This window comes from Varroa destructor, unplaced genomic scaffold, assembly GCF_002443255.2.
Source record: "Varroa destructor unplaced genomic scaffold, Vdes_3.0 BEIS01000004.1, whole genome shotgun sequence".
Taxonomy (NCBI): Eukaryota; Metazoa; Arthropoda; class Arachnida; order Mesostigmata; family Varroidae; genus Varroa; species Varroa destructor.
Genome location: NW_019211457.1, coordinates 34,441,095 through 34,469,017, shown reverse-complemented (window position 1 = coordinate 34,469,017; position 27,923 = coordinate 34,441,095). Strand labels below are relative to the sequence as shown.

General features: G+C 42.4%; 1 protein-coding gene and 1 long non-coding RNA gene across 3 annotated transcripts in view; one reads left to right on the top strand and one right to left on the bottom strand.

Annotated features, from left to right (window-relative positions):
• LOC111249113 (uncharacterized) overlaps window positions 1-27,923 on the bottom strand; it is a 197,410-nt gene that overhangs the window by 4,118 nt on the left and 165,369 nt on the right. The window contains exons 4-6 of the mRNA XM_022802510.2: window positions 22,735-23,892; window positions 21,740-22,073; window positions 8,521-8,566 (exon numbers count right to left, since the gene is read on the bottom strand). Of these exons, the coding sequence (XP_022658245.1) occupies window positions 8,521-8,566; window positions 21,740-22,073; window positions 22,735-22,831 (477 nt within the window). The 5' untranslated portion in view covers window positions 22,832-23,892. The remainder of the gene's footprint in view (window positions 1-8,520; window positions 8,567-21,739; window positions 22,074-22,734; window positions 23,893-27,923) is intronic.
• Window positions 2-27,923, top strand: LOC147756115 (uncharacterized). 2 transcript variants are annotated; one of them, XR_015326031.1, is made up of 4 exons: window positions 2-7,205; window positions 7,694-8,590; window positions 18,880-19,093; window positions 27,633-27,923. It is a non-coding gene; the product is annotated as an uncharacterized LOC147756115 (long non-coding RNA). The 2 variants fall into 2 exon arrangements; XR_015326030.1 differs by lacking the exon at window positions 7,694-8,590 and having other exon boundaries at window positions 16-7,205.

The window sequence follows — 27,923 nt, the reverse complement described above, 5'->3', positions numbered from 1 at the left end:
TAACTGTATGCTGTCTGTTCCTTGTACGGGGAACTGTCACTGACTGTTAACGTAGCAGTAGACACTACTCGCCGCTACCGACGCCGCCACCGCCGTTCTGGTAGCAGCGGTCAGTCAACAACAACGACAGTAATAATAATAAGATAAGCCATTTAAATGAAGCAATTTGGCAAATATTTCGTCTGCTGCAGCGGCGGCGGCGGCGGCGGCTCTCTGAACTCCCGCTGTCGGAAGCGGTGTTGTCTCAAGTCATTGTTATTGCCGTTAGCGTCATGGTCTATTTTTTTTTTCTTGTTCCTCGCTGTCGTTGTTCTCGTTCTGTTTCTTAATTTTTACACAATTAGACATTTATTAGACAAACCGCTGGACTCAGCGGCTACAATATTATGGCGTCGTTGTGATTCTACGATAACGTCAAGCCTCGACTCAGAGCTACTGACCGGCTACCGATGCAATGGTGGTTCTGGGAGCTCGAACAGCCGCCGGCAAGATGTTTGTCCTCACATTTTGTTAGTTCTTTCATCTGCTCCCCTTCGTTTTTTTGTCGCAACAAATGCACTGGTGAAAATACGACGCTAACAGAAAAAACAGCAGCTATCGTTGAACAATGTCAAGCGAAAGGCCAGCAATTCGTCGTGCGAGACCTTCGGAACAAAGATAAGTAGCGCTAGGAAAAATGCTGCGTATTTTACCAATCCGTGTTTCTCCCTCGCTCCCTTTTTGTTTTTGCCCCCTATTTTCTCTTAGTCGTGCATTTCCTTTGAGGCAAAAACAGGACAACGCTGGTAACGATCAAAAAGGAACGAAACGATAGAAAAGATGATGAAGGCAAGGAGGCGGCAACGGAGTTGTTGAAGCGGCTTCGCGCTCTCAAAATAGGCCATAAAATAAAAGACAGAGCAAAAAGCAAATGGTTATTGAGACAATTAAGACAAGGTGTGAGACGGTAGAAATTCTGCAGCTTCACTGCAACTTCACTAGTACATGCATGTCTTTCTATGTGACCAACGGATCTCATACCCCTTCGGGTTGTAAAGTTGATGAAAGTTAAATGAGGACGAAATCATAAAAAAAAAAACAGTAGTCCTAATAGTGATGGCAAAGATGAACGCAGCCGCGCATGGCATAATACTGATATCCGCTTGACGAAATGAGCGCTAATGATGGTAGTCAATGGTCAATTTCTCTTTCAATCCCAATGCGAAGCTTTTCAAACCAGTTTGCGGCTAGTGGCCACACCAACAACTTTCCTTTATCTAGATGTAATCGGCAACAGCATAAAATTAGTTGCTTATTAAAGATGTGTTTATAACAGAACAAGCCGAACATGAAATTAACTTTAGGACGAAATGCCAGCACCAGTAACTTGGGCATGGTACCTCATTCGTGGGCATCTTTCGCAGACGCATTTAGCATATATATATATATATATACATATGAGATCGAGGGAGAGAGAGAGAGAGAGAGAATACAGATTTTCGCCGTACAAATTATTATCAATAAAGTGATCGGTGTATACAACCCCTGTCTAATATGATTAAATCAATGGCTCCATTGTGTTGCAGCGTGATATGCCTGCTTTTAAGCTTTGCAAAGTCTAAATAACTGAAGGTCAGGGTAGGAAGACTTTTCGAAAGTAAATCCATCCATGAGCCATGAGCGAGGGTCACTAAAACTGAACTATGTTATTGAGCCTTGCTCTCGTGTGTGTTAGTTTGTGCTTAATGGTGGGGCTAACTTAGGTATCTTGGAGCGTTAGACTATACCAGCCAGACGTTTCGCAATTTTTCGGTCATTTTCTTCCAGAGTTAGCCGTCCCTCTCGGGGTTAGGTACCGTCTTCGGTACTACCCAACGAATGCGATCGAACGAAGGAAAACGCAATGTGTATGATTTACCGACCTTCTTGCTCAATCATTTCGCCATCGTTCAATGATAATAATAATAGTAATAATAATAATGGAGCGGTCGTGTCTGGCCCAACGGTGTAATCGAATGGCAAGAAATCCTATTGTGCAGGGGAGGGGGAGAGAAGAGCGCAAAAAAAATTGAGAGGAACCCTTGGATGAACGGTGACGGCAACAACATAGTGTAAAAGTGCTAACAAATTTCCTGAGGAAACGGGGAAAAAGGAGCGGAACCACTAAAGATGTTGAGAGCTCGATCACTAACGGGGCCGAGCATAAGCCTTTTCTAACCAATCTGTCACAGCTTGTTATCGGCCTGCTAAGGAGTGGCCCATACGACGACCTGCGGAAGCACAGTAGTAAAATTCTAGCCTAGTAAGGCTATAAAACTGTGGACAAAATTGTAGCCACTTCCCAAAAAAAAAACCAAAGTAAAAAGATATTCATGCGAACGCAGAAACGACTACAGGACGACAAAGCAAGAAAATGTCTACGAATACTATTACCAGTTGTCACTCACGCAGCGACACGTTAAAGCGCTTACGATAACAAACTTTTATAACCAATGATGGTAACGGTTACTCTATAGCATGTGATGATTGACAGTTTTTCTATCAATTCTCGGTTGACACGACATTATGCCGCCGCTTGCGTCCACTAATTGGTTTCGGAAATTTCCTGATTTGAAACTACACATAGAAAGCGACCCAGTCGTTCCTGGTCCGCTTGAATGGCCACTAGGCGACCATTCAAAGTGCCAAGCACTTTTGATCTAAAGAACTATCCCGTTTGTCATCAATGTATCAAAAATGGGGATTACGCCCTGATGCTTCCCGATCCGATAGCATTAACTTTGAACCCTCTTTCATTCTAATACAAAAACTATGTGTGATTCGTTTCGTCTCACGTTATCCTAACAACTAATTGTACTTCAGCTTGAAAAGGTTTCTAATTGTCTAAAAAAGTGTTCTTACTGTCGCCTAAGGTATTCGAGTTTTCAACTGAGGCTGAAGGTGTCACGAAATTATCGCTTGTGTAAAACCTTTCCGATAGGCACTTGTACGATACAGAACCGTCGTACAACGCTCTCGTGTAGAGCCGACCGATACCGAATAAGAGAACTTCCTTCTTCAGGACATACGTTGTCTGCGGATGACACCAATACATCGAGTTCTCAGCCCATTTGACTTTTGTGTTTGCGTGTCATTTCTCAGGCAGAGAATACTCTATGATGTAATTTGGCACTCCTAAACACTACGTTTGTCACTGATTCGTAGATTTTGAGCAGCTAGCTTTTTTACGTTGATTTTCAGTCTGCCCTGCAAAGCGGTGTGTCAATGGTGCTATGTCCAGTGTTGCTTGCTTTCCCTTACAAATTACGCAATAATAAGCGCCGATCGATTGAAAGATACGAGCTTTGATGTCTCTGTGAAGCTATAGACGCATCTGTTAGGCGTTTGACAAGGACACGCAACGACGAGATGCAACGAACGAGAACGCTTTAAGAACGCGGTCGCTCTATCTTTTGTAATCTAGCGCTTCGGCCACTGACTCGACCACTCTGCTGTCGTTGATTTGCCCTAAATGAAACTGACCAGTCGCCGTCTGATCTCTAAGCTTCGTGCCCATTTTTAGCTCCTTTGGCTGAAGCATAGCCTCAAATTACGTTGTCAACCGAAACTGCCACAACGTCGCCATTGGCGGAAAGGTGGTGTGGCCGTCGGCGCGGCCACACCGCAAAAGAAGCGAGATAACAGAATCGCTTGGTAGCAAAACAACGGAGCGACTAAGCATGCGTAGGACAAACTGAAAGAAGTAGCGGGCACAGCAGCGCCAAAGGGCGTATGGCTGTAAGTAGCGGTTAAAATGGCGGTGTGCTCGACGCCCGCAATGTGTCAGCCTGTCGACTACTTATGAGAGCTGTGGTGATCTCGTCTGCTACTGGCACACTGATCAGCGACGTCTAGTTGAAGCAGCTCGTGACGGCTTGACAAAGAGCGTATGCTGATCGCGGCATGTTATACAGCCGTGCGAAATTCTACGCTCATTAGCCAGATCGCCAGGCAGCGAGCAAACGTCGGCAACGGCAACACGCAGCAAGAGCACTAACGTAAGCCCAGCCGACGTTAGCACCGCCATACAATAAACCCTGAACAACGTGCTTCATGCGCATTCAATTTGATATCATAATTGGCGCCTAGAGTCGCAAGATAGATATTGAGAGAGAGAGAGGGGGTCCGCCGCGATTGAGTCTGTCATGTCAGAATCGTTTCGGTTTCACGTGCTGGCCGACTCTGACGGCGAACGAACGACGAGTGACTGGCAAGGAACAAACAATGTAACTTGAACATTTGAACTTGACCAGGCATCAGCTGCCAGGACGCATGGTAGAAATAACAACGTGCCATCGCGGCTGCCACCAACACCTCTCACCACAGCCACAAAACGATTGATAGTTTGGCAGTCCTGTCGTCCCTATCGCCACGACCGCTGCCGTTTGTGCTGCTGTTGTTGTGATAGCGATTCGTGTTCAATAATCCGAAGAGTCATGATCGGCGGCTCATTGCCCTCTTGTTTTTTTATCAAGGGCTAATTGTAGTAGTAGCGATACCGTCTGTCGTCTGTTTAAACCCCAACGTTTATCTGCTGTCCTTCAGATTTTTCACCTTCGTTCATGTATGCTTCTTTTGTATCTCATCGTCGACGTCATAGTCCTTTTCGCCAGGACCTTTAAATTAGCGGCCAGACTTCAAAGGACAGTCAAAGGAGAGATGTATCTCCGGACCTGTGACAACTGACGCCAGTAGTTTGTTACTAAGTCAGCGCTAAACGCACGTAGATTCACGGGCGTGCACGAAATCATCACGATGACTGACTGCGAGCCAGCTGGTTTCGGCTTCTAGTGGGCAGATATTCATATGAACTTCTAATTACTGATTGCAACAGAGCAGCTAGCATGTAGAAAAAAATACAAGTGATCGGAAATACTATGCTTTTTCGAAGACTTACAGTACAACGCTGATTCCTTTTTTATTGATACATTTGGACTTGGGCGGTGCTGATATTTCTCTACGGAACTTTGGCATCTCTATAGATTTGTAATGGCTAGAGAGCGTCGAGCGTCATAGACGTTCACAGTTGTCACATGCATAAATTGCCTGGTAGACTTTTAAGTGGAGTAAAAAAACAACGAAGAAACGAGCCGTAAACTGACCGAACAAAGCGACTGAGCAGTCTTCTGTCAATACTTCGGGTCGTTTCAGAAGACACTGCAGAAACGCGTACAGAAGAGGAACTTTAACAAGTTCTGGCTTCTTCACAAGATAACATCTTACATTAACGAGATACACAAATTGCGATGACAGCATCTTCTTCTAATATAACAAATTCATGTTGGACGCTTCAGTTGTCCGCGTCGTGTAGCATAGTTATTCTAATGACGACGAAACGGTGCCGATATCAGCGAAGACCTTGACTCCAGCCGGTGGTTATGAAATAGAATCAAATTTGCTATCCAGCTTCGGGCGTAATCGTCGATATCGTTCTATTTTAGGCTTTGCCTTTTCCTTAAACGTATAGTTACTGATAGTCTTATCCTTAACTCTGATCTTTACTAAGTGGTTGTAATTTTTCTGTTTTCCTGACCGTTCGCGGTTTCTAATTTTTCGTGTTATACATTTTATGGCAACCTGTTTTGTTGCCTGTTCATCCTCATATCCCTTTCTTTGGCGTTATTTTCTTTGGACTCTCTTTTTTTGTCCTATTTTCCATCTTTTTTTTTAATAGGAAATTTATACACCCGCCCGATGATCGCCATTTTCGGATTAGGTCAAAGCAGATGCATTTCTAAAAAAATTAACGGCGACCTAGCCTCGTTCCCGGCTTCATTGGCTGTATTTTTAGCTGGCGCGCTCGCCCTTCGGCAAACTTGGCGGTTGCCGGCTGTTGTTACGGTACATATATGCGAGCAGTGTTTTCGGCTTAGTACTGTTTTTCGAAGTAATGCCATCCATCACAATTTCTCACACGTCTATTTTTCGCGCACCCGCCCAAATAACAAGCAAGCTAAGAGCCAGCTAAGAGCAATAGACAGCAGAGGCAGCATCAACGACTTTTAACGATTTCTATATATATATATATATATAACGACACATATGTGGGTAAAAGCATACAGCAGACGGTTATGGTAAGGGGAGTAGCTGACAAGGATCAATTTCTTAAGAGTAACACTCAGTTCTTCATTCATAAGAATACAATTACTTGCTCTTTGCTGGTCTACCCATTTAAAAAGTATAAGACAATTATACTTTGTTCATTTAGCTGAAAAAGCCTTTTCCTGGCAGTTTGGCTATGTTCCGTGAAGAAAAACTAGGGAGAGCAAGTTCGTTAATGCTTATTTATTATACATAGACTGTATGAGTTGGACTGCCAAAATCTCTTAAGTCATGTAACAAGATCGTTTCCTTAAGCGCAAAGATAATACATTATAAGAGACACGAGTAGTGGTCGTGTTTATATGTATGATTATACAAATAGGAGATCTTGATTAACATTATTAGACATGTCACTAAGAGCATGGAACCATTAGCTCAAAAAAATCACACTTCAGCCAGGTTTTTGCCACTTTACAATGATTAATTTAGCACAGATACAAAAATATGAATGTTTTTTTGTACACATGCAAAAAAATACAGTTCACCAATCTTAGCTTATCTAACTTGAAAAGTTTCAGGTACAAGGAAATTGTTGAGAGTCAACACTTACTATCTAGTCCAGCGTGCATCAGGGTTCGGGAATCGTAAATATCAATGACACATGGGTTTCAACGTAACATTTCAAGTTTAAGGTAAAAATCAGCCACTTTTCGTTAGCCGTCATGTTTGGCCTTGGCGTCATCTGTACTAGCTGACGTAGTAAATATATACGTGAGCGACCATGGAGCTGAGTCAGTTGACGCGCTTCTTACTGCAGATACAAAAACTCTGGCGCTTCGTGTACAAAAAGGGTATTGTGTCCGTTTGCACGTTGTTCACGAATACACGTACGCGGTACGCAGCAATATAAGTTGATCACAGGTGAGATGTGTCGTTTAAAGCATATGCTTCTGAGACGAAATTTTATTGGACGACAGACAGGACAATCTAGGCAACTATGACGGACAACCGTTTACCCGTTATCGGTGGACATCTGGAGAGTAGAGAACGCAACGCTAGTCGTTAGGTGATGATGACTTTATAATTGAAGCACACGAGGCGAGCTTTATACTTCTCAGGAATACTTTCAGCTTTCTATGATGCAGGTAAATGCAAGAGGTTCAGGTAACTCATAGTGTGCACGTAAATAATAAACTAGAGTAACGTCCCATTTAGTTAACGTTTTTAAATTGCTTCTTTTTTCTTTGTGTTCGTTGAATCATACGACAACATTGAAAGCAGGAGGAAGAACGCCAAAGCTTTTTATACAATAAAAATTAGAATATTAATCAAAATTTCTATTTAAGCCCTTTAAACACAAAGCACCACTTTGGTATGGGCTGTGTTATCTTCCCGTAGCAGTCAGGATCAGATTATTGCTTCTGCATGATGGATATTCAGACTCACACCTGCACATGCGCATACGGCATGTATAACGGAGGTTGTCTCTGTGTGCTTTATGCAATGTCACTTGCTTTCATTTTCTTTTTACGTGAGCTACCCATTTTTTTCTGATCATCTTAAGCGATTAGTGGATTTAATATCAAATAATCATATCCCGCTGTGTGGTTATTTGTTGCTTTTTGCCTTCTAGCCTGGTTTCTGTTCCCTAAAAGACGTTGGCTTTGCAAATACACTGTGAAGATACGTATAATGTTTCCATACAGTGGAAACGGAAGACGTCGCTTTTAACGGCGTCCATTTCTGCGATTGTTCCCTTTAATACGTCGTCAGCGTTCACGGTTTCTTGTCTCATCTTTGTAGCGAAACTTATAGCAGTTTACCGTGATTCGCGCAGGCACCCATCGCCATGTTGAGTCTGTGGCTTGAACTCTTAGGGCATCGGACCGTTTTAAGGACGATGTCGGCGTTTAATAAATGGGTTTTCCTATGGCGCACTTTTAACGTGATCACACGTCACTGGCGTCACGTACGCCTGTGTTAGATGCACGTATCCAATTTAATCGAATCCAATGTGGAAAGAACCCGGCCACTATAGGGGAGAAGAAAAACTCCTCTTTGTAAATCGACTAGCAGATTAATGCTACAAATTGGCATGACTATTATGGAATGATGTATTTCACGTAAAGCATAGGTGAAGATCTTTGAATCGAAGCAAAGGTTGTAAAATCAAAATAGATATTTTGTTTGTATTTTAATTAACTTGGTTATGTGACAACCGTGGCTTATTTACGCAGTGACATAGTCACTTACGCTGTTTGAGAAAACTATTTCAACTTACCGCAATGCCACACTTATCGCGAATAAGGGTAAGTTCGATCAGAAACTTACCGACCAGGAATTACCAATAACTTGAAAAATATCTTACGCCTCATTAAGCCAAATGCTGCTGGAGTTCGTAAAAAGACAGTCTGAAGTAGTTATAGAAATGAATGTATACCAAGCCACAGGCTTCCGTACCTGTACTCTTGCCTCAGTGAGATCCACCCGCATCGCCAGCTCCTCCCTGGAAAAGATGCATCAAATATACGTGAGTATACAAGTTCTATTATAATTTCTATAATAATTACTGAACTTAACAAAAAAAATGCAACAATGCCGAGTCAACTTTAGGTGCTATCTAGCATCTGTCTCTATATCAAACAAACACGGTTAGCGACGCACTACCAAGTGGTTACATCGTATTTAAGTCGGCAGCAGCTGTTCTGCGTTAGAGACTCTGCTGATCATACTGTATTATTGAGTTAAATTTGCACGCACGTTTTCAACGTCTACGAAACCCACAAAGCGTTCTACAGGCCAAAGCTTTTATTCTTCAAAGCATTTCTCCCGAACGTAATTACCACATCATACTGAGCATACCCACATACGGCCTGAAGCGATGGCCACCGAACACAATATCAGAGGGGTGCGTACAAGACGTTTCTAAAAAGAAGGAAGATCATTAGCAAGCTAATGGAGCTCCTGCTGCCGACAGCATAGTCTGTCTCCAAAGAGACCCAGCCAAAAAGGCAAGCCACGCAAGACTCAACGTTATGCGCCATAAATGGATATAGTGGCCATCATATGATAGTGACCTAGCAACAAAAACACAAATATCTTAATTAAATTAAAAGCTGTTTCAAAAGCCTTAATTATGGACACAAGTTGACGTACCAATGGGGCAAAAATCTTGGTGTTTGTCTGCCCCGCTCTTTCCTTTCTTCGTGTGTACGATCATATGATTCTGTCTAATGAGGCAACGAATGTTCTATGCGTATGGTGAGCTAGAAATGGTTTTATCTCGTTGACTTTACATTATTCAGGCCAATGATAGATAAAAACTGTTACCCAACCTGAACTATCGTTTCAATGGCCTTCTAATATTAAATGCTTAGGAATATGTGTATTTCTAAAATAAGAAAATGGAGTTTTGTCACCTAGAAATGACCATTTATGTTGCCGTCACGATCGAGTCAGGTTGATATAAGAATTACGCGGCGCCCGAACGTTTAACTTACTTCCATTCCTGAGTAGGAACAATTGTATAGTATATTTTAAGTTCTATTCAGAATGTCCAATATCATGTTCAAACGCGAAACGATAAGTGTATAGTATCGACGTCTAGCACTATAAATTGATGAGCCCGATTTCTCTACCATCCTTCCATACTCTATGTATTATCGCGTTCATAAGCGTTACAAGGACTTGTTTTTGGCTTGTCCGCTCTAAGTGTTGCAGCCGTCACTACTGCTTGATCCTAGTTAACAGCTAAATCTCTTCCGCCGCCCAACATTTGCGTTATACTTGCCAGTTCCATACGACCATCCTAATGAAGCGTGAATCACCGTTAGAATAAGCAATTGACCGCGGCGTTGGCTTGAATATGCCTCTATCTAGTCAAAAGCTGACGGCTGAACAAGAAACTCTACCTGCATGCGTAGGCATCGCCACCCCTCGAAGCCTCTACCCTATCGTAATATAATTGTAGCAAGGATTTTGCTGCTCCAACATGAAACCAGCCATGTATAAGTTACCCAGTCGCGCTCACCCACATGTATATGGAGCTCGGCACTCGGCTTCACTTGATTTCACGTCCGAAACAGTTTAAAACTTACTGCAAGGCTTCAAAGTATACGAGAAATGCATTAACAAACTTCGTTGCGGCCCCTGAAAGCCGGCCGCTGGCTGTCGGCGGTAGCTGATGTTTTAGCTATACAAAAATACGCTCACATGTCAGTGGATTATCAGCCAAAGACTAGGGACTGTGTGTTTCTCTATATATTGTATAAGTAACGCACGTGTGGCTTTGCTACTTTCGGTGCAAATGACGCCCATAGCGGTTCGTCTATTGCTCGTACCATTGCTACTGCTGCCTGTTATGCCAATTATACGAGATTGCTGTCGATATATGTGCTATAATAGAAGGGGCCGCCAGCGTGCGCCAGCTACGATAAGCACGCGCGCACGAGGTAAGGTGAAGACTAGCAGAAAGCGACGGGGAAAATTCTTTAATTTGAAGGCAAAAATCACAGGGCCTAGAAGACGATACAGAGATCAAAGCAAACGCAACTAGCTTTAGTCACATGTAGGAACTGCTGAGTACAAGATGGCGTTTACATATTCCCAAGGTGAGATTTCACATGTCGAGAGATGTTGTTTGAATCGTAATGAGATTAACACGAGCTGCACTACATGTGTCACGCCAAAATTCAGCCTATTGACAAGGCACGAGTAACAAAGAACGATAGTCTTCAACGAGAAACGCCAGTATTGGAAACCAGAAAGCCGAAATTACAAACAAATTTAAATACACGGTGTTTTTTTTCTAGCTTAGTTTCGACTCGAGGTCAACTACAGCATAAGGACATGTATTGCACAGGTCCATGCTTGTAAATATGTTTCAATCTGATTAACAATAGTATTACAGTAAAGGGCAATAACAATTATAGCAATCGAATGCTCCTCGTAGCGAAACATCGGTATAGCTCTATCAGTACTTCAGGGGAACACGAGCAGACTGTTTTCAGCCGACTTCATTCACTGTACGTAGGCTACACAAATACTTCAGCGGCGGGTCAAAACCGCCGCCGTCGCCGTCACTACGGCTAAACGCTTCAGACTTAAATGAGAGGTGCGTGAGAGTTGGCCAACAAGAATAGCAGCAGCAGTAACAACAATCATAACGACAACAACAACAACAATAATAATAATAATAACAACAATAACAACTCTACAGCACTCAGCTGTGTGCCTTTTTTTCACATCAGCTTCGGCTGTTGTTGAAGAGTTGTCGAAGATCAGGCCTTCAGCTCTGCGTAGAAAACGCTTGTAGATTCTACTGCTGTTCAGCTGAGGTGACTAGGCGAGCGCAAGTCGTCTACTATAACAGCCAACGTGGTCCTCTTTGAGTAGTTCGTATTGAGTAGCGGATTCTGAACGACGTCATTGTCGTACGGTCCCTAATGATACTCATACAGGCAGGCAGGTAGGTAGGTAGGTAGGTAGGTAGACGGATGAATACACACAGGTACACACTTCCCCGAAGTAAGTCGGTTACTAATCGTTGAGCGTTTAAGATATTTGCGTTCGCCATTATGATATCGCGTATAGCCCCCTCCCTAAAAATCCGGCTCAATCATCAAATAGGTACCTGACGTTTACTACGATTAGTTCTCCTTTCTTTGGTGTGTCCCTGGCTCTTTCTTAAATCGTAACAAGTCGCTGAGAACATGGCAGCGACGATGACAACAACAAGTCTGTTTTTCCCGGACGACCGCCGCGGTTTAGGCAAAAGACTCCTTCAATTTTCCCTCGCTTTCTTGATACTTCAAAGCTTGGCGTGTATTATAGCGATTAACGAAGTCAGCAGTCGGAACTAGCCGGTATAATGCATCATAGCGAGGCGCATCCACTATAGCGGTTAATGCGTCTTAAGCGATCTGCATGGGAATGCCATGATTACTCGAAATCGTTGATCACGGAATTAACTATTGAGAACGAAATGGTTTCCGTTACTTCAAATCGCCGTAGCTATTATAGTGATTTCTATTCGATTCCCTAGATATGGACTTGTCGTTAAACTTTATCTAATTTTGGGCATGTTTAATCGGAGAAAGAATACGCGACTTGAACGTGTATGAATCTATTTTCTAGGCCCGTAACTATATGTGGCATCAAGATAATTATGATGAAGGTGATCTTCATACGTATCTTCTATAGGTTTACCAACCTCGTGCACTGCAACCCATCCCACCATGACCCATCTGGTAGCCAAATTTCAAACCGAGATATGTTCTCTCTATAACTAGCACTCGTAATACGCACCGCATCAGGGATGCTACCTAGTGCTTAATACAATACAATCCGAATTTGCAGGCTCTATTTCCCCACTAGACGGCATTCGGCCATTATTTCTCTCCTGCACCCGCAATGCCCCAGTAGTACTCGGATGTAGCACAATTCAGGCAAATTCAACGATTTCATCCTCTAGTTACGATGATTCACGAACGTTTAAGTCCTCATCGCCGACGGCATCGCCCCCGTTCTCATCCTGTTTGCGCAGACCGGCGACCGGCCTCCTCTTCTTAGCGGGTTGTCTGCCGCCGTCTGCATTTCGACCGGGCTGGCTGCCGACTGCTCTGCTAACTGGTAAACCGCCATATCTGTGGCGCCATTCATATATGTGAAAATAACGATATATGAGTATACATCGTTGAACAGTGAGTGGAGCAGCGCATTTGATGCGAAAGACGAGATAGGGCGGAGAAAGGGGCAATGAGTCGGGGCAAACGACGAGATGTCTGAGGGATTCTGTGGAGCCCGGCGTCGGAGGTACCGAACAACTGACGATGAAATGCTTCCTCAACAACGAAGCGCGATACGACCCAATGATGCTGGCTCGCGCGATGTACAGTGACGACAACGACGACGATGTCATTACCAGAAGCCATTTTTAGTAACGCGCATGAAGGAGTGCACGCTGCCGCCCGTTCTGAGTTTTCGTGCATTGTCAGTACGACAGCTAGACACCGTTCTGACCAAGAGCGGGGAAAAGGGAAAACCCCCGTGGGAGAAGCATTGCCAAGAAAGTAAGATTGTGAAGCATGCGACGTTGCACGCGGGCTCTTTTCATTCGATATAAGGTAGAGGATGCCTGGCCGACTGTAGGGGACATCCTTTTCTATAGAGTGAGGCAGCAATGAACGTGAAGGAGGGCACGAGGTAGAAAACTCATGTACGATGTTCTAAAGGGGAATTGTTCTCGTGTACTATAATGGAATAGAGATTAAGTGAGGGAAAGGCAGCGGGATGATGCCTTAGTGAAAATAGAGTTCCAGGTTTGCTCGAACAATTTTGGTTGCATAAGTTCTACTAATATGAATGCTATAGTTAACGTAAAACTTTGAAGTTTATTATTATGACGAAATGTAATTTGCTCGTTTTTCTATCTACTAATTACATTCGATTCTGGCTATTTGACTTTGTAGCCATAATATGACATACTCTTAGATGCAAAGAAACATTTACCACTAAGAAAACTATGATAATTTTATTTACAAATTAGAATAATAACAAATGATTTTGTTATGTGTCTTACGGAACTCAGTCACAGATACAGTTGAAAATGACCCGTGTGCCATGCATATTCCTTTTGCAAATTTCTCTAAACGCGTTATATGGCGAGCGTCCTCAATCTTATCAAATTTAAATTTTTTAGTGGGCTATATCAAAGAATATTTTCCCCCAGAGGACCAGTAGAAACCCAACAGAAGCCGGCCAGTATACGCAGATGAATAAATAAATAGACTGGAGACGTAGGGCCAACCGCCGCTCTACTGATATTTATAGAAATCCTAATACTGTAGAATAACAGATTTACGTGTCGTTTTCGATTTCAGTATTTCTTATCGGTCCAACGATTTATGTCGATAATTTAAATGAAATTTTTAAACTGACTAAAGCCGCGTTGTTGTACGCTAAATCAAAACATCTGTCAAAGGATTATTATTATTATTATGGTCGGGATGTTTGTTCGTCGCCATTTTGAAGCAAGGACCCTACCTACAGTAGGATCAATGTTCAGCGTACCTGATTTCAGCGCAAACAGCAAATAATGATCACTATAGCATCACGAAGGATTACGAGAGGACACGGATAGGTAATCAATTGGTAACGTATTTTTTCCTATGCATTTGTACATAAATTCGAGGGGACCGTGTGTAAGAAAACGAAAATATCATATGTACAAGACACAATCCAACACGAAATCCTCTATAAAAGAATACTCATTTCTAGCGATAATATTTCTTTCACCTTCTCCATAACAAAATCGACGTAAATGACATCAACAAATGATGGGTTAAGCTGACTTGCATCAGCAAAGTGACCCTAACGATTGAAAACCCGCTTTGTGCCCTGTTGACGTTTTGAATTGGTATGAACGTGTACGACACAAATCAGACCCAGATTTAAGGCATTCGAATAAAAGTTAGCATTGTGTTCATTTGGTAAACGGTACAGTCCTTATTTTCCCTTGCCGGTGCCCTGTTGGGACGTCCTTCTGAGAAAGGCTCATCGTTTGGAAAAAACCCATTGAAGCAATCCGCGGACAGAAGCATCTTGCACGAGCTCGGTCGATGAGCCTGAGAGAATAGAAACAGAACGGAGATAGATAGCATTTAAGACTTCCGATAGATCTCGACGTAGATTTACAGAGAAAGGGAGAACCGGGCCATGGAGCAAATCGAGGACACCTCGTAATACGCGTAAGCTGAAGTTTTCTCCGCCTGTACTACTACTACTACTACTGCTGCCCCTTCGTATTTTTTTTTTTGTCTGCCTCGCAACGCCTCGACACGTAGTCGTCTGCGACGAGCAAATCAAAGCGTAGTCACCATCGATAGATTGCCATTTTAAATAAATTTCACTTCACATGTGATTTTCACACGCTGCCACTGATTCACTGCGTACATGTTTTTACATGTATTAGACACTAACTAATAGAACTATATATACTCGAGGAACAACTTAATTGCTGTTTGTTTCCATCGAAAACCAGTATCAACTCGGTCAATGGCGCACAGCTTTTGCGACAAATGGCTACAGTAGCTAGCAAATACTTACGCTAAACGCTAAAAGTGGCACCGATTTCCTTTTGATGGAGGTCGATTCAGGGTAAGGAACGTTTCTCATTACCTCATTTTTTCGTTTTCAACCATTTGTTGCCATACCCCACTTCAATGTTATTACCTGTATCGCTTGCTCTTGGGTGGGGTTAACTTTCTATTGAAAGAAAACGCCGAGTTGCTTTGTTGTCGCCGATGTCGATGCCGCCGCCGCCATCATCGCCACTCTTCTCGAAACTCTTTATGATTCATTATTTCCCTTTCTTCTGGTTAAAGTTTCAAAATGAAAAGAAGTTGAAAGAAATAAGGAAAAGGCAATAAAATATGGATGGAGGCAACGACAATGGTGGCACTATCATCACCAACAGTGTGACCAGGGATACAATACCGATATAGAGTATATAATAATAGTGTAGTAGTCATTACAATCAACGTTGTCATCAATGCCATTATGAGCTAGCGCTTCTGTCCGCGACGAAGATGCTTGTGCTGGTGAAGCTCTGTTGAGTCAAACGAACTTCATCGACAATGTCAGGATGCTAAATTCATTCAGTCATTGAATCAACCGTACACATTTAACCGATTGTGCTAAGCTCCATTTAGGATGAGATCATTGACTCGTCCCTTGTGAGGGAATTTTCACAGACGGACGGCTTGCTTTGTCTGTTCATTGCTAGGGGTATTTATATAATATTTTATGTAGACACTAATGACTCTTGCCAACTAGGCCATGATATATATAGACAGCGTTGTTACCACTTCATCATAAGTTGTTGCTCGTACATTTCTTAGGTAAGTGATCACCGATTGACTGCTACTCGGCTGAGACACAGTCGATCTTTTAGAGCAACGGGACGTTTTGCTAAGTTTGACGTTTGCCTTTTCGGAAATTCAAAGCGAACTTTTTTTTCACTAATAACTAATAGTCTAGTTACTATAACACCGATCAGTTACGTGTAGACGTACGTATCCAGTCAATTAATAATGGTATTGTTGCTGCTATTGATCTTGCTAGAATATTTATAAATGTTTCCCTGCCCGCGCTGTACTTTGTATTATACCTGTATGGCAAAGGTACTCTGTATTCATGGGAGGAAACAGGCGTCCAATGTTATAGATTTCAATCGATGGATGTTGGAGCTCCCCCTTTGTCGTATGTTGTTGGTATTACACTGTTAGGATTTCATTCCATCGAAACAGATCTCCTGCCGCTCAGCGCTTGCTGCTTAGGCGAACCTGTGTCTCATTATCAAGACTACACAAATTTTCAGCTTATAACGGCGCGCGCCTACATACGTATAACGTATAACGCGTATAAATTATCTGTAAGATTGTATAAAATCGCTATATGCCAATCGCCGATTCGAATGCTGCACGCTACGTGTGCCTACAGGATAAATAGAATGAAAACAAAAGGTGTCAACAAGCGCAGGAAGTGATCCTTGGCAAAGGGAGCTGCTAAAAAACAATCATAGTCTCCATCGTTCAATCAGATCTACATACGTCATAGCGGCTGAGTAGCGGAACTTTCGCTCCGTCGCCATACGAGATATAGATACCGTTTACAGACGATTTTTTTTCACAGGGAAAAATTAATTGTGCTCATAATAAGATTGTCTGTGCGCCCTTCCGGTAATCAGCAGTGGCAATAATAAAAACAACAGCAACAGCAATAGCAGCTTCTGACGGCCTTTGCCTTCAGTGGTCGAAGAACCAGCATGACAGTTACTGGTGGCCTGGCGTTAAACCAGGGAGTGCCGCACAACGCGAACGGCAACAACAAAAACGTGCCTTGTCCACCAACCACGTCAAACTGGGATGCATCGTTCGCTCGTGTGTTTATGACACGGCTGCGACAAAAGCAAGTACGTCTTCCTGTTGAAAAACACCGGGGCAAAGGATGGCGGCAATCGACGGCCGGCAGACCCGACAAAAATGCGCGCTACCTAGGTTGATGAGGTTTGAATTTTACACCGCTTACATACTGTATATGAGCGGGCATATTCGTGCGTGAAGGGACGAGGGGTAAAGATTGCAGCCACAGGCGGAAAACCTGTGGCGTACAAAATGTGGAACGTGATAGTGGCGTATTTGTTGAACGTGAGCGTTTGACGCGACGAGCCCTGTCGACGATAGTGTATTCAGGACAAATGAGGTGCTTATAGGGGGCGTTGTTGATGCTGGCAGTGTTAGAAATTGAAAGAATTGTATATAAGCAATAAAGTTTTGCTTGGGAACGGGAGAAGAACAGTCAAATAGATGAATAAAACGCTGCGGTGCATGATCAAATCGGACTGAAGAGCTATTGCGCGGCCCGCAGAGAAGTGGTAGTTTCTCTTTCAACGTTCTTTCCGGGAAATACGAGCGGTTTCTTGTTCAATCAAGCTAGAAATATCGCTTTGTAAAAGTGAATGAAAAGACCAATTCGGAATTATGCCAAAAAAACTCTTCGAACTAGTTTCTCTGTACTTCCTTCACACTCTAGCGGTGCACAACTCAAAGCGATATTTGTGGTTTTCATTCGAAGACGTCCTTAGGCATTAAATCACCCTCTACAATGTATCGAGCAGGTAGATTGATTGTCCGGCCTCGTTCTCTAGAACACCCTTTGACCAATGCTCGCGTATCTGCATACGCTACAAGGAAGCTGTACTAATCCACTTCGATAACTAGATTAATAGTGAAACTGATGAAACTGAAGAAGGGCATTAGGTTTATGGGAATGTACTCTAATCGATATCGACTATCTATTACTTTGAGTGCTAGCTGAGCTACAATGAATCATGGCCATAAAGCTGATTACTTGACAGCCATCGATAGCGTTCGTTATATGATTGTCTAACTATTGTCGAATATGAATGATTCTTGGTTCTTCTCGAAGATTTTCTATCATGTGCGCACTGATACATAATCAACTTGCAGAGTTCGCATAGGGCACACTCTTAGGGTTTATTGCGTGTTTGTCCGCAGATACCGAACCTGTCTTCAGGGGCAGTGGTAGGATCATTGCTATTATATTGTTGTGATCGTTCACGATACTCCGGTAACAGCGACGTCGATAAGAAGCAACCTTCTTGATTGATCGGAAAGAAGAAATATATAAAAAGTTTGTAGCCTTACTTAAAAACGAAAAATTGCCATATTGTCGGATAGTATCATCCCTGCGTTTCCGCGTATTGCCGCTGTGCAGTTCAACATTGTTGATACAGTATACCATTCATTTTTTTTCGATCATTTTATTACTGCTATTATAGTTGATGAGGATGTCAATGGTCACAGCGCATCGTCTTTTATAACCTTACCGACAATGTTCCTCTTCCCCAATTTCGATGATTCGTCTACTTGATGTGTTTGAACGATGCACGATAATGCGGCATCAGGATAATAGAATCTGTGACGGCATAATAGCTAGCAAATAATAATAGCTATTTCTTCACTAGCAAATCTGTCACAGCACAGCGGCTGGCATGGCAATAAGACCCAGACCCAAATGTGTAATACCAAAAAAAGCAACGGTTGCTCATTGTGTAATATACTGCCGCAAGGTCTGACTGGTAGGACACTCCGACTGTCCAGCAATAGCGGCTTCGCACAGCATCAAAGTGCTGTGCCTATTGAAGTGTCCTAGTCTGGGTTTTTACAATTTTTATGTCTGTCCTGATGAATTTTCAATTTATTGTTGTTGTTGTTGTTGTTGTTGTTGTTATTGAAGAATGGGCATCGTAGACGGACAAAGCGCACGACAACCACCTAACGGCTAGTAACACGACAAGAGTCTGGACCGGCGATGACTAGCGACGGCGAGGGGCAATCAAAGAAGAGCCCGCCGCTGCTGGCAGGATCGCTTCGATTCACCATTGCCAGAAGTGATGTTTATCTACTACCCAAATCCTCACTTCCTTACCCTCTTGATAAATGTTTACTGGGTAAGTATGTTAGAGGAGTAGAAATTTGCACAATATGTTCGTGGTAACGGTAGCGTGGTTTCTAAACCACACGTCATGAATAGGACAATTTTAACGCAAGGGAAAATGCGGGATCGGGAGAGCAAGCGCCAGACGTACCGAGAAAATACTATGTATAATGTTAATGTTCCCTAAAAAGATTAGTATGAAAGAGAGACATTGTTGATCTCAATGTAGATTTGGGTACAGGCAAAAGTAGATTTCATCGTATCATTGGGTAGCATCTTTGTGTGATTGTCTCACTGGTATAAGGCGGGCGCCCTATAGGAAGAGGCGCGACCCATACCATTATTCTTTGATTTATTTTTTTATACGAAATATGACTTTTGTTGCGATTGTATATATGCAGTATTCATATTGAAAGCGGATTTATTAGTACAATCTGATTAAAAATTGATTTTAGAGCAAACGTACCGTCTCTTCGAGAAGTGCTGGAATGCTAGGAAGTTAACGCCAACTTTCCAATTATGGTGAATTAATCTCTTGGGAGACGTGTTAAATCTTTCCATTCGAAATATACCATTCGTAGCGTAAACGTCTTCAACGTTCAACGTCATCATTTCTGATGAAGAAGCTAGGATTACAGTTCGGTACGTCATATAAACTCACTTAGCGCTCGCATAAATAAAAAAAAAAGACATCAAACACCAAAATTGAAATTGGCCGTATGTGAAGGAGGAGTTTCAGGTTTTTCTTAGGTACCAAAATAAACGTGGCATTAATTTTTATGGCCAACAAACTGTGCGTACAGATACTGTGAACTTTCAAATTTTTGCGCGCAAACGTAAATGCATTTTAAGCCTTACCCGTTCATATTTTTCGGTACACTGTAGTGATGTTATTATCTCAATATATAAGTATAAATCATGTGCATATTGACGGTTGTGCCGTTTACGGCCAATCCATGAGAAAACGAACGGATAATAAACGAGGAGTAGAAAATGATAACCGAATGCTTTAAAGGTGGTCACCTATATCTTTTACAAGAATGAGCAGTAACTTCAAACGACTAACTTGAGCGTCAACGTTGGTTAATAACATAATCATTAACGGGGCAGGGCAGTGTTGCACCGTGGGTTATGTTAAAAGCGTTGATTACATTATATATTGAATGGGTTAATTTACTCCAAGCAGAAACAAATCCTACTGCGATTTTGCTTAGGACCAAAAAGGATACCTTCAATTTAGTAGGTGACAGCTAATGGCCAGCTTATTCAAAGCTCTCCGCGAAAATGACTAAAATCATTTTTACCATCAGACTTAACTTTTGCAGTAAATCGTATAAATTATCATTATTACTATATTGTGTGTCATAGTTTAGTTACTGCTGTATGCTTCAAGCGTATGTATATTTTCGTCCATTCTACAATATATAGTAGGATGTTCTACAAACTCTTTTTCTTTAGCTATTTCTCTACTTTCTATATACTGCTTTTCGAGAAGCCGAAAGGTACCAAAAGCTGCTTGATGTATAACGCACAAATATAAATGCTTAGTAAAGCTCGTAGTAAAGTAGCGATAATAACAATAAGTTCTCCGAACTTTCAACCAACGTTTTCAAATTAACAGGCAGGAAAAAGACACTTACATTGAACCTTGGCCTGAATCATCAAAGGACCATCAATAAGCTGGCCTTTTCGAATGTCTCATGTAATAGAAATGGCCGCTTTTTAAAAGGCTTGCGCTGGAAAATTTCGTTCCGGTCATTTGATACATAGAGGTGCTACCATCTTGCACAGTGACGTGTTAGACTAATAACCTATTACAAAACATTAATTATACTTTAAGACTTTACTGCTGATGGCGCTTTTCTCCGGTTGTAAATAAACATTAAAAAGTTTTCCATTTTAGTCTGTAAATGACGAGAAAAAATTCATCATAAGTAGGGCAAACGAGTGTCTGACCCAGATTTGCGTGTCCGCTCGAATAACTGTACGATGAGGAATACACTGTGTACAATATCCGCTTTCTACCGATAAAAACAAATGTCAAATGTAAAAAGCTAGTGAAACAGTCGCTTGAAGGGAGCTGCACTCTCGATATTCGTACCATATCTTGCGTAATAAGGCTTTTGCAAATATAAGGACATAACTTCTTCCTTTTTTCACAGTTCAAACATAATTTACATCTATATTTAGCTCGTCTTGCCTTTCAAAGCCTTGTAAAGTTTCCTGCGGCAATTCAAGTTTTACCAATTTCAACTTTACGGTCGCTTCTGCAGAGTCAATAATTGCTTCAGGTCGGCTGGCCCCTTCCAGCACAAAACGAAGTCTGTTTACCCTCGCCTTTGAAAATGTTTTTCGTTTTTAGAAATTAATTAGAGCAACGAGGCCATTTGAAGTTTAGTTGGAAACGAACTACCACCGTACCATGACGCAGACAACAGTTTGAGCTTATATTGCAGGTACTTCATTGATTTATACATTCTTCTAGAGATCGAAGCTTTTGTCGAAAAAGTCGAGCGTCCCGAATTGGAGCTCAGTTATCTACATAAGCAATATTGCCTGTACCATGAAACTGAAAAAATCACATGATAAACGAGGTCACTGTTTCGAAAAGGGCGTAAGGTTATTCTTGACGCGGCTATGTCGTTGTTTCAATACGTACCTGGTGAACACATCTGGGTAGTGAGTTTTGGCAAACGCTTTTTCCAGTTCTTCGAGTTGGTAGGATGTAAACGTCGTCCGATAGCGGCGCTGTTTTCTCTTGGGGAAATCGTCGAGGATGATCTCGCCACTCGGAGAGGTACGAGCATGTTGCGCGAGGAACGTTGCTGTGTTAGGGCCCACCTTAGGTGGAAGGGTGCCGAGACCCCCTTGGCTAGCAAGGGAGGACATGAAGGTTGCTATTGGATGCGCTATTTGATGCTCCAATTCAACCGCACCTGAAGAGATTTTCATTACGGGCGACCGATAATCTAAGGGCGAGGTACTTCGAGTATCTGTGGGTGAACACATGGCCAGCTCTTATGAATTAGACCGTTGTATAAGACTGCATAGAGTAATGATGAACTTAACTGTTCATGATAGTGAAATTTTTGCAAATATAATACTAGCTAAGTTTAACGAACAAAAATTATGCTAACAGTTAGAGCTAATTATTCTCTCACAACTGCTGCTGATCTGTCGGATACGGGTATATTCGGGTATGACCTGAAGCCATCTAAGAGCTAAGAGCTAAGGTTCTATGTAACATGATTATCATCGATCTTTTACCATGACAACACCCCGTTAAAGAAACTAACTTTTGGTAGCAGTACGACTAGTACCAGGACAAAACTAAAACAGAATTAACGTTCCAAATCGACTCTCAGTGTGCGGCACGAATAGTCTGAACACAAGGGTTCGGAGAAGTCTTTTCTTTGGGGAGCTTTCCCGAATTCTTCACTCTGATTCAAGTTCTTAAGACGTTAAACATTAGCACGACTACATGCATACGGACCGTTCTTTCATCTCTGTAATGATAAAACAGGCTTTTGAGCGTCAACGTTGAGAGTAGTATCGCGTAAGTTGCCAAGGCAACACTCAATCATCGCAGCCGAAGGTCGCCATCTTTTGTATTATTACTAAATACAATTGACACAATTGTATTGTGCTTCTTACCTTTCTGTGGCGAATCTTCCCATGGTCTTCGGTTGACAATGGCTTTAGCAGTGGGAGTTTCCTGAGACGAAGACGAGATCGGACTATGCACCATCATTCCTTGCGATTAGGGCACACGTGACTACCGACAATATCAAAACAGTCGCAGGTGCGATAATACACCAAATCAATATGTTGCTACTGTTTCGTCTGAAGCTGGTATCGTCCGCATCAACAATTTTTTAGCGTTTGTTCCACCGATATGATCTAACTGGTTGATAACATCCGTTTACGGAAGACTATTCCATGAAACCTATCTCCATCTTCACTAATAGTGCCGTAGAAATACTTGATGCGCACACATTCATACACGGTATCTTCACAAAAGTTAATACAGTCTACGAAAACACCATGGTTCCTTTAGAACTGAACGTCTACGATTTTCCATAGGTTTGAAGAACATCTCAGGTCAAGAACATCGCCGTGTTCTCTAGCAGCAGAATGATTTAGAACGTTGCGTGGTGACCTCGATGCTGACGAGAGAAGATATGTCACTCAATATGAAAACATAGAACACAGCTCTTCTTTCATCTTGCGCTTGAATGCCGTAACTCGTATTCATTTCTTTTTTTTTTTGAACACCTTCAGCAACTGCGAGCTCTGCCGAAGTTCGGCTCCACTTTGTCGAACTCTGGCACCAGCCTAATGAGCCAATCAGCACCTGAACTGTACCAGAACTGGCGTTCCGCTGCTCTTTAGCCCATACGTTGAACTGACTCACTACCGAAAGCTACAGACGGCCAGCGACTTCGTTTCGCTCACGACGTCGTGTGCTCACCGTGGCCGACGAAGACAAACTAAGCATAGCAGAAAAGTGGCCGAAGTCGCCGTGGCGCTTCGGGAGCGCTGCACGGCGCCGCTATTCTGGCGACAGCTACGCCCGCGTCAGCAGCACCGTTTCCGTAGGGTCGAACGACCAGACACGGCCGATCCATGACCAAGCAGCCAGCGAACATCGACGGATAAACGGACATACGGACGGGCGGACGGACGGACGGACGGACGGACGAACGAACGGTCACGATGACGGAGCAGGAAAGGCGGAGCATCGAGGTGGCTTTCGCCCGCTGCCGAAGCTTAAGCCCCTCCTACCTGGTGTCGCAGACAAACTGAACAGCTCTGTGAAGCCATCATATCGCATCGCAAAAAATAATAAAATTATAGTCGTTTTCTGCAATTGGCAGACAAGCAGACAGAAGTGAGCGAACCGGCCAGGCACTGGCCGCAGCGGCGACACAAATGACTCGGCAGTTTTGGCTAACAACGGCCGCAGCAGCATCTTGGGAAATCGCTATTGAAAAGCAGCACCAGCTATTCGGCAATTGGGGAGAGTAGAAAATGAAAAAGGGCAGGTCCCATTTGTGGCAATTCGTGAACAGGGGTCACACAGGTAACATTATGCAAAATAGCGGATACAGCAGCGATCTAAAGCGAGATATGAATAGAGAGCTGTACAAATTTGTTAGATCAAATCAATTATTCAACATTAATTGATCGAAGTAGCTGAAGGCGGAATGGGACGAAAGAGTCAATTTTCATTTAATTCATTGTGCAACACTAGCGTTCACGAAACTTTCTATGTAGTTAATTAGTTGAACTTTACTCACTTCCAGTTATGATTCATTCAACATGGATCGCTATATATAAATTTGCCTTAGCGACATATTTTTGATATTATATCAACGTATATAGACATATAATTTGCTCGTGATAGATTTTTGGCCCTTATCTTCATAGGACCTCACAACGGCCTAGCTGAAAGCATGGTAGCGAATTGATGCCTTTCATTGGATAGTTTCTAGTACCTGCATAAGGGGAAGTTTCTCTTTGCATGCCGCCATCGACATTCATTCCATTGTGTTTGTGGGTGTGTGCGTAAAGGAGATTATACAGAGTGGGTAAAATGTAATAAATATTCGCCTTTGGAACTTTCGAGCCCTGCTCGGTCTTCGGGGAAGCACAGAGGGCTAGCGTCGGAAGTGCGGACGGCACAAAACAGCCTGTGACAACTGACGTGATAAATGAAAATCTTCATTTGGCATGAATATACCGTCCATATTGAAAAGGCACAAGTACATCCGAAATTTTATAACATCACATTTTTATCATTGAAGGAATTTTTATGTTTACTGTGCACCTTTCTGATAAGCGTAAACTTGTCACACCTAATGCCCGAAAACATAACATCCCCCAATATGTCCCCATATATTCTTCACCTCCAAAGGTTTATCTTTTTGTTATCTCTACTGTGTGCATAAAATCGCTGAGCTCTGTCTTGCCAACGTAGACTCTATGATTACAACTCCCAAGATCTTCCCCGGGATAAGTGTATCCACATGCATTTGAAGTAACTCGAATTTCTGCTGACAGAGCAAACAGCATAAAAAAATGACACATGGGGAGACAGACGGAGAGAGAATGGGAAAGGGAGCTTCAGAGTTGTTATAAATGAGAGAAAAAAGAGGACCCATTTGTCGTCTGTACAGTGCTTACCTCTGCACCACATAGTTTATCTTAATTTTCTACAGCTTATACAATGTCAGCTAGCGTCGGCAATGTCAAAACGATTTCTAGTTACGCACTCTTGTTTTCCGTCCATTTAGCCTAGGGTTAGGTAACGGCATCAGTCAAGAAGTCGCCGTCATTCCTACGAAACGCTTCGTAGGATGAAATGGGCTAAAAGGTCACCATAGCAAAAACCGCGTCTCAGCAACCATTTCTCTCGCTAGTTACACTGCCGTGTGTTGTTAACGGTAATGTTAGTTAGATGACATACCGGACTAAGTGCTTCAAGGTGGGACGACAAACAATTGAAGTAGGGTCAACTCGGTCATTTTCAGCATCAGCTTCGTCATCCAAACCTAGCATGCTAGGTGCAATCCGTACTTCTGGCCGGCACAGCCTGGCATCAATCACTCGGAAAAATTGTTTTGATTTTATGTCGTTTATCGCAGAAAATCATTTTATACTGAGAAAACATGGACGCGCGACTGTCCTCTTTGTATGAAACATGTCAATAAATTTACGCCTTTACATTGTAGAAAACCATCTTTCAGCTTCAACTACTTTTCAAATATTCTGACAACAAATAAGGTGGAATTAAATATATATATGTCAAAGTTAGGCCAAATACGATACGCAACAGTTTATCTAGCTGATATTTATTATATCAGCTAGATTACTACCATTATCTGATTAGAAAAATTACCAGTATACTAACAATGTAGCATATTTCATCTGCGAGTAAGTTAGCGGTTCCTGGCTGATTGCCGTCGTTTTACAAGCCAATTTTTTAGCGATGGCGTCATACTTACACAGATGTTTTTTGCGCTAAAACAGCGTCCGAAGCATGCGTCAGTAAATCTGCAACGACTCTATGTATAACTAAATTATCGTTCAGTTAGTAAAAGTTGTCTATTGGATCATTTAATTTACTTTTTAAGTGTAATACTTTCCATTTATATAATTATAGACGCGGATCAACATCGTGAGCCACAAAAAGCCAATGGTAATATGCATTTCGGACCTGATGAGTTTGTTGCTAAAAGAAGATTATGTGCTTACATCTTTGGGTAATTCGATTCGTTAATTATCCAGCCATGTTATTCTGGTTGCCAAAATATAGTGATACGTTCTCACGTAGCCTTTGGATACCCTGCGTCGGAAAAAACATCTAGGAGCAGATTCAAGCGTAAACAAAAAAAACGCATCCTGAAATCAGCGGTCCCTCCCTGCAGTATTTAACATAATTAGGTTAGTTTACTCTGAACTGCGTTCGGCGATGTTGTCGACCCAACAAACAAGGCCTAGTTAATAAACAAATTTAGAAGAGAAACGAGAATAGGATCTAACGCAATGTGTGATAGTTGTACCTACATGCGAAAAACTTATCTCAATAACACAATCAAAGCTATCTATAAGCGATAGCTGCTTACGGTAAACAGGATAGATTTTATCATAAAACCATCACAAGGTAAAATGATGCTATTTGTTTTACCCATAATGGGCATATTTCCATCAGGACCAAACAGTTAATGTATGTGCAGGAGTTAACGAGAACGAACCTAATCTTTTTTTATCTCGGCTGTGTAGGGCTGATTTGACGACCTCGCAACTATCAACCTAGCGCGAGGCGAGGATAATTGAAAGTTACGCGCGCCTTGCGGTGGGAAAACACCGCGGATGCATCAGCCGGGATATTATGCAAATTCTCCTATTCCCGCTTTGGGGCTGCTCTCTGTTCTGAGCTTCCGTGTATCAACAGCGATCCTGCTGTTTGTTATATACATGTACACACAGTAAAAAAACGGTATGGAAAGTACAAGTGGTACGGCACGAAGAACACTTCGAGGAAAAGGAGACTGATCTCTTGTTAGCGTACTTCACTATCTGTCTAAATCATTTTAGTGCTTGCTTCAAATCCTCTCAATGTTAAACTCCTCTCATCCGAATTTTTCCTCGTCGATATTTTTGTTATCCATTGTTTTCCCATATGCTATGTCGCTGCTTTTCCGATCCAGTAAAATCATCACGTGCTAAGATATTGCTTTCTGCTAGCAATGGTTAGCAGTGATACTAGCGGTGGCCAATCGTTTCTCTTGATTGCGGTACACGTAACAACAGTAAATGCACACACAGAATGTACACAACTGTGCAATACTTATTGATGCGAACGGAAAATTAGCTAAGCCAAGCATAACGCGCTAGTGTTAGCACTAAGTTCAGGTATATAACGCTGATAACTTGAATGACATTTTTTGATTAACAGGTAGACAGAACGACACCAATCGAAAAACGGTCGATTCTGCCTTCCTTGATTTATTCGATTTCTCATTCACCCCCCTTCCCCCCCCCCGCAGAGTTACCTCTCGCCGATTGCCGACCGTGTCAATATCGCAGCCCTTAGGGTCTTGGCAGCCGTCGTCTGCTGCCCGATCAACGGCGCGTGTAACTGCTGGATTCCCTCTAAGATGTCGTCAGTCACTTTGGCATGCATGGATTCCACCGTAAACCTTGCAGGAAATCGAGCTTCCATGACCCTGTCGATACATCTAGGCGTTCGAAATGGACAAGAAATTATTGTGCCCCTGATACCCTCATCTAGTAAATTTGTTGATTCTGTTTTATAAACTCAACAAGAAGCCATATGA